Source organism: Crassostrea angulata, chromosome 6 (genome assembly GCF_025612915.1).
Source record: "Crassostrea angulata isolate pt1a10 chromosome 6, ASM2561291v2, whole genome shotgun sequence".
NCBI classification, from domain to species: Eukaryota; Metazoa; Mollusca; class Bivalvia; order Ostreida; family Ostreidae; genus Magallana; species Magallana angulata.
Genome location: NC_069116.1, coordinates 29,355,709 through 29,363,321, shown reverse-complemented (window position 1 = coordinate 29,363,321; position 7,613 = coordinate 29,355,709). Strand labels below are relative to the sequence as shown.

The 7,613-nt window shown below is 32.7% G+C and overlaps 1 protein-coding gene across 1 annotated transcript; it reads left to right on the top strand.

The window, feature by feature from the left end:
* Positions 1 to 459: 459 nt before the first annotated feature.
* LOC128189520 (lipoxygenase homology domain-containing protein 1-like) lies at positions 460 to 5,613 on the top strand. The gene is made up of 4 exons (XM_052861165.1): positions 460 to 646; positions 1,861 to 1,978; positions 2,589 to 2,656; positions 5,384 to 5,613. The coding sequence occupies exons 1-4, from the start codon at positions 547 to 549 to the stop codon at positions 5,488 to 5,490; spliced, it is 393 nt and encodes a 130-aa protein (XP_052717125.1). The 5' UTR covers positions 460 to 546; the 3' UTR covers positions 5,491 to 5,613.
* The last annotated feature ends 2,000 nt before the right edge of the window (positions 5,614 to 7,613 follow it).

Below are 7,613 nucleotides of genomic sequence, written 5' to 3'. Positions count from 1 at the left end.
AGGGATCGATAATCGTGGCCATTTTGAGACTGGATTGATCTCCTTTAAAAGAAGATCTCTATTTTGAAATACCCAAATTTAAAAGGTATAATTGTTGGATTTTTTCTTTACTTAATATGTATATCTGACGGTTAATATGTTGACCATATAGCCTCCTTAAATAAAGAGAACTATATAACGCATAGATCCATACTCTGTACATTCATTTAACAGTAGGTCTTTCGTGGTTGCCCTGTACAAAAATAATTTGACGATATATGTCAATGCTCCGCATACTTCGAAACGCATTTGATGCATATAAAAAACGCAAAGCTGTAATGTTGCAATCATAATAAACTTGTTTTAGTAAATAGAGTTTTAATAGACACATACTGAAACAAATACCGGTACACCGCCCATATTTAAACCCCCATTCATTAACGAAGTGAGATAATATCATGAAACCACAAAACAATCAAGGTGATTGTTGCCGGATATGCCTTGGCTATTTAGACACGTTCAAGAAAATCTCCCTTTGCTTAAACAGGGTTAAATTCTTACACAATAATGGCTATTTTCCACATTAAAGTTACCACAGGAAAGAAATTTGGCGGCTCCACTCAGGCAAACGTGTACATTGTTCTGTATGGGGAGCAGGGAAGTTCAGGTAGGAACGTTTTATTGATGTGTGTTTGTTTAATTAACAAATGTACAGAATGTTTATTTGTTTTGTTTACGCTTTCAGACAAATAGCTCATCATGGTCATGTCATAAAACGTGATAATAAAAAAATTTAGTAATATCGCACTATATAGAAACTGACAAGATCGAAATCTACACACCCCCTTTTATCGATTGGTCAAAACCTTCAGCAACTTAAGAAAAATCACGGACTACTCGAAAAAATTAATCATGATGATGTCAGACTCAAATTCCCATAGAATACAATTTGGCTATTTCTGTTACTAACTAACGTTCTGATATTCATTAACAACAATTAAATTAATTCAATTTTTTGGACAAGCAATTTATAAATTTGCTAAAAGAAAGATGTAAATATAAACAATCAAATGTTTTCTTTAATGATTTATGTGGGTTGTGTATTTTTCTGCAATGTCGCCACCTTCATATTCCACATGAATCGCCAAAGTACTGTATTACATTAAGTCCTATCTATGATATTGGCCTGAAATGGCCCCTAAAATGAACATCATCACTTTACTGTAATTCTTTGTTTTCTTTGAAGTATTTTCCTAGTTTTCATTTTGATGCAAATGCCACAATTTGGAAATATGTCATCATAAACATGACACCATGCACCTTTTCTCGCCAATTTCGCATTTTTAACATAAAACGGCTTGTTCTTTCAGAAAATATTGAGCAATTGCATGAACAAAAAATATATTCTCATCAAAGATTTGTCTATTCAAGACTAATAGTTGACCACAATATTTTCCTTGTTCAAAGTGTCGCTCTATATTTCCAATTCGAAAAAAGAAAAACAAAATGTCAATTTTTGATTGATGTTGTTTAAATTACATAATTTCTGACGTCATATACTGCGAAATGAGTGCAAATAAATCAAATAAATAAGTACAAAATATATCTTACATCAACTCATCTAAAAAAAAAAATTACATAACAATTTAATGTACCTGAAACACTTTAAATGATGGCGAAATATGGGGGCCAAATTTGACCTTTATCATATACTAGTACATGTATCACCGACTGAAAGAAAAGGGCCCTTGAACTCCTACCTAAGAAATAAGGATCCCCCTAAAAATAGTTGATATTCTATGCATAATTTAGTTGTTCGCTATTTTGTTTGCTGTTTGTTTCCACTGTGTTATTTGAGAACAAGATTCATTTTTTTTAAAGGTCGTATACAACTTCGAAACATGGCCAGCGATTCGCGAGATGACGAAAACTTTCAGTTGGGGCAAACAGACGAATTCATCATAGAGTCTAAAGACATCGGAAATCTTCAAAAAATTAAGTAAGAAAGTGCATGTCCGTCATTTCATTCGGGGAGGGGGGTGGGGGGGGGGGGAGCGAGGATATGTTTTCGGTATTTACTAGACTGTATTTTAAACTACATGTATTTCATTCAGTTTAGGCAATGAATTAGTAATTTTGAAAAATTACTCTATTTTGCAAAATTTGAAACAAACAAAAATTGATTGAGATATGGTATTCTGTAAAGACATATTAAATTTATTATATACAGAAATCACATCATTTGGTTTGGGCAATGAAAAAATTAGCTAATTGTAACTGCTGCCAGTAAGAATATCTTAGATATTCATATTAAAAATTTTGATAAATTTTTCCATAATTTATTACAAACTAAAAAAAAACCCACATGGATAATATTCTGTCAAGATATTCCGGGATATATCATTTAATTTCTTTCAATAATATTGTCATGTTGTAAATTTTGAATTTACCGGGTGGCAGTAAATACAAAATTTACAACATGACAAAATTTTGAATTTACTGGGTGGCAGTAAATACAAAATTTACAACATGACAACTTGTCATGTAAATTTTGTATTTACTGCCACGCGGTAAATTCAAAATTTACAACATGACAATATGTTCCACAGCATCGGGCATGACAACATGGAGGCTGGCGTGGAGAGCGCTGATTGGTTCCTGGAGAAAGTAGAGGTTAGGTGGCAGGGGACAGTTTTTTTGATACAATTCATTGTAGCCAAGGGATGCATGTCTTCGGAACTCTGTAACTAGAATTTCCTCAGTTCCCATTCAGCACAAATACCTTTAATTCACTCTTTATAAGGCCAATCACCAATTTCTGAAGAAAATTACTAATCAAAACCTGTAAAATTCTCTACATACTGGTTTTTATGAGATTTTGACCCTTTCATATTTTGCTAAATTTTCATGATTTTTCAGCTTTTTAGACCTCCCCCAGCTAATTCCCTGCAGAGGGTTGACCTTCCGTACCGCGTGCATGTTGCACTATCACATGTCAGAAACTTACCGCTGTATAGTTTACAATGTCCCATCCACCTACTTTTCGTGTTATTTTACCTCCCGTCTGTAACTTGCAATTTCACTGTGTAAAGTCAGCACAACAGTCATAGCCGCAGGTTTCGCATTTTACTTCTGATTCTCATGTACCTAACATAAGGAGCCTACATATTGCATATCAATTTCAACAAGAGACACCCCTCTAACTAATGATAATCATTAAAAATCATTTCATGAATTTTAGCAACACTCATAAGCCTTCAAGTACAGCAACTCTCAATTTTACAAAAAATATTGACGGGTACTTTATTCGAAACTGTCCCTTGCTACCTTTAACACACACTAACATTCTCTGAAAAGTCATCTTGTCTTAAAATGAAAAAGCTTATGCTATTCTGAAAAAAAGTACACCACATTTTGCCAATTCCATTGAGGTTTAAGAAAAATATGGCCATTTAAGTGAACCCACCATTTCCACTTTCCTCTATTTAACACAGATTCACAGGGCTCTCCATAAATAAAGCATCTTTACCTAATCTTTTAGAGGTCAACTGTTGTTCAGCCTCCTTAAATAAGAAACCTTATTCAATACTTCATACATCTGCTTGATATTATCATGAGAAAAGCATCACATCACTTAGAAATCCCTTTACATGTATACCCTCCCCCTATCTTTTGATTTTCACAAGAAGCATTAGTTTGAACACTTTAACCTAATATTATGAAACTTGTGGCAGTTTCTTTGAGTCATTTCTTACACATATTTGAAAGCAACCATCACTGATATTTAAAATTGATCTTTTTGGTAAATGGATGATTTGTAGCATTTTTATTCACAAAAAGTCATGTCTCCCTACATGTGATTTCTTGTTTCCATGAAAAACTAAGCCTATAATCATATTTAGTGGATATCTTATATATTCTGGTTTCTAGTCTCCTTTTAACTTTGCTAAATTAGTAAGACCTACAAGTGTGATGTGTGCGTTTAATTAAAATGAAATTCAAACACACCCGGGTACCTGGGGACGGATGAGAATTCCATGAAAAATGTTCAAATTTTACATGTTTTTCTACATTTTTGATGCATATATACAATAAAAGGGTAAAATTATGTTGTTTTTTGTTCATTTCAAGAGTAATTACCATAGCAGATGTTATTTCAAGGTCAAATGTACATTTACATATCCTACATGTAATGGTAATGGAGTCCACTGGAAAGAGGGTATGGCTTTTTCAATTCTGTAAATACATCTAAAATACCATTTTTTGATAGGAAGGAGCAAATACTTGAGTTTTTTGACATATTGTATACTTTAATAACTGCATTTGTCTACATGTAAAGTTCATTTGAAATAAAAATATGCTGTTTTAAAAAAATTGGGTAATATAAGTCTGGTGGATTAATGTTATTTCATAAAATCAGACAGCAAAATGGCTGCAAATTCATAAATTTAATGATTTAATTGATAAAAACTGTTTTAAAGTATTCATTCTTATCTCAGTAATTAACTTAAGCCTATTAATTGTCATCAAGATAGGAAATACCTACTCTCTAAGCCAATTTACTCTAGTGGTGGTCATTCTACACATTTAAGAGGGAGTTACTCCCCTTGAATATTTTAGCTAATAAATCATGTCATGACATCTATAGCCAAGAAAATCATCCATTTTCACAAAATGTATTACTTATGGTACAAAATCCACTCAAAATTACACTTAAAAGAGAAATATAAAAATACCATATAGTCTTGAAGGTGGCAGGGGACAGTTTTTTTGATACAATTCATTGTAGCCAAGGGATGCATGTCTTCGGAACTCTGTAACTAGAATTTCCTCAGTTCCCATTCAGCACAAATACCTTTAATTCACTCTTTATAAGGCCAATCACCAATTTCTGAAGAAAATTACTAATCAAAACCTGTAAAATTCTCTACATACTGGTTTTTATGAGATTTTGACCCTTTCATATTTTGCTAAATTTTCATGATTTTTCAGCTTTTTAGACCTCCCCCAGCTAATTCCCTGCAGAGGGTTGACCTTCCGTACCGCGTGCATGTTGCACTATCACATGTCAGAAACTTACCGCTGTATAGTTTACAATGTCCCATCCACCTACTTTTCGTGTTATTTTACCTCCCGTCTGTAACTTGCAATTTCACTGTGTAAAGTCAGCACAACAGTCATAGCCGCAGGTTTCGCATTTTACTTCTGATTCTCATGTACCTAACATAAGGAGCCTACATATTGCATATCAATTTCAACAAGAGACACCCCTCTAACTAATGATAATCATTAAAAATCATTTCATGAATTTTAGCAACACTCATAAGCCTTCAAGTACAGCAACTCTCAATTTTACAAAAAATATTGACGGGTACTTTATTCGAAACTGTCCCTTGCTACCTTACATGTCCCCACGACAACGCGTCCTGGCAATTCCCATGCAACGACTGGCTGGCAATGGACAAGGGGGACGGGCGAATTGACAGGGATTTGTACCCTCAACCGTTTTGACCATAGAAGAATGCTTCATTATTTCTCTGTTCATTCCAAAAAAAAACCCGTTCCTCATACATGTCCATTGTGTAACTACTAATGTATAACAAGCAACAGTCAGAATCATGCGCGGATCCTTTTCTCCGCTTGGGGGGGGGGGGGGGGGGGGGCGAAAGAGGTCGAGATATAAATGTGTTTGCCAGGGGGTCCCAGGCCTATTTTCAGTAGTATTACTATGGGAATTTTTAAAGTTTGAGTTTTCCTGGGTTGGGTTTCGCATGCAACCAATCCCCCTTTAGATCCGAGCATGAGAGTCATCTTCAAGGTACACAATTGCAGACCTCGAGCTCATTCCCATCCCACTTGTGTGATTAAACAAGTGAATCACCTCTCAGTATACTTTCAATGAAGAAAATAAATGAGGAGTGAAAGTTGCTCCTTTATGTGCTCCAGAATAAATATCTTAAATGAATTGCAAAGCTGCGCGCAACAGTTTGGTGTTAATAAATAAAAAAAAGTATAGATAAAATCGTTTCCGATTTTTCATTAAATAAATGTACGACTCTGCCACTATACCTGTCATTACCATGGATGCAGTTGATTCTTATGTTGACATAATTACCAGTGTGCATAACCGTAACAAGATGAATTCTATCTGAGCACAATGTTAAAAAATAATTGGCATTATATTGTCTTTCCACAAATTTATTTTTCAAATGAAATTTGTGGAAAGACAATATTGACTAAACTACAGATTTGTGTAGTGATACTACTGTATAACGGGAAATATTCGCTCAGTTTTTATTTTGCGCCCCTTTTGCGAAGTTAACACGGAGCGAAAATAACCCTGTATTTTTTTTTACTCTCAGTGAGACTGGTTAATTGAATTTTTTAACTTCTTGAGCCAAAAAAACTGATAATAGTAATCAAATAATAATACTGTTTGGTTTACTAGTATTAATTTGGACATTCAAATTGATGGCCTTCCATAACTCATTACGCATCTGCGAAAAACATTGACTTAAGTGTAAGCATTTGTGCTCATGATTTCATTACAGTTTACTGGCAAGTTATTTTTAAATTTCAATTGACTATGCCATTATTTAACTTATTTTAAACATGCAGTATTATTTTAACTATGTTGACATAAAATGACACTTTAATAAAAACAGAATTCTTTTTTTCAGTGTTATTTTAATTTTTTATCTTTAAATTTTATTTTCAGCTTACTTCCTATATAAACATGAACTTTATATGCGTTCATTCACCACCAGGGACATATTAGCAACTATATATATATATATATATATATATATATATATATATATATATATATATATATATATATATATATATATATATATATATATATATATATATATATATATATATATATATATATATATATATTTTTATCGAAAGTCTAGCGTGAAGAGATTTCAAAGGTCGTTTACGCATCAATTTTCTTTATTCTTTTAAAACATAAGTACAATATTCTTTAACAAAGAAGGCCATGTCCACAATTACGTTAAAGTCGGGTATTTATTTCCCTTATCTCATTCGGTTTAATTTTGAACATGATAATTTAAAATTTCTGAAACAGATCCGTATTAACAAGAAGAACACATTCAATTGCTTTAATCAGAAGCAGTGTTTTTACAAGATTTCTTAATCTAAATGAAAATTCGAAAAATTTAAGAATTAGTACAGTAGAAAATATCAAATGAACTTTGATTTTTTAAAGTGATTTTTTTTTCGGGATATTGATCTCTCCTATAGGTCAATTCCTCTGTTATAAACAAGCGATCCTTTGTTATTGTATTCTAAATAAGAAATGCTGTCTGAATGATGTTATGTATACAATTAGTATGTAAGGAAACGTTTAGATGAACCTGTCGACGATATCCATAAATCATATTTTAATACTGTAATTCTGTTCATTCTTATCCAATGTATAACAAGAGGCCTATAGGCTTGAAAGTCACCTGAGCACAATGATAGCTCTTTGACCTGTCAGAGGGTATCATTTATGCATTTTAAGATTTATTCTGGAATCTAAATCCTAATCCAAAACTCCTCTGACAACAGTTACCCTTCCCATTTATAATTTGAATTTTTAAAAACATTAATTCAGTGACAAT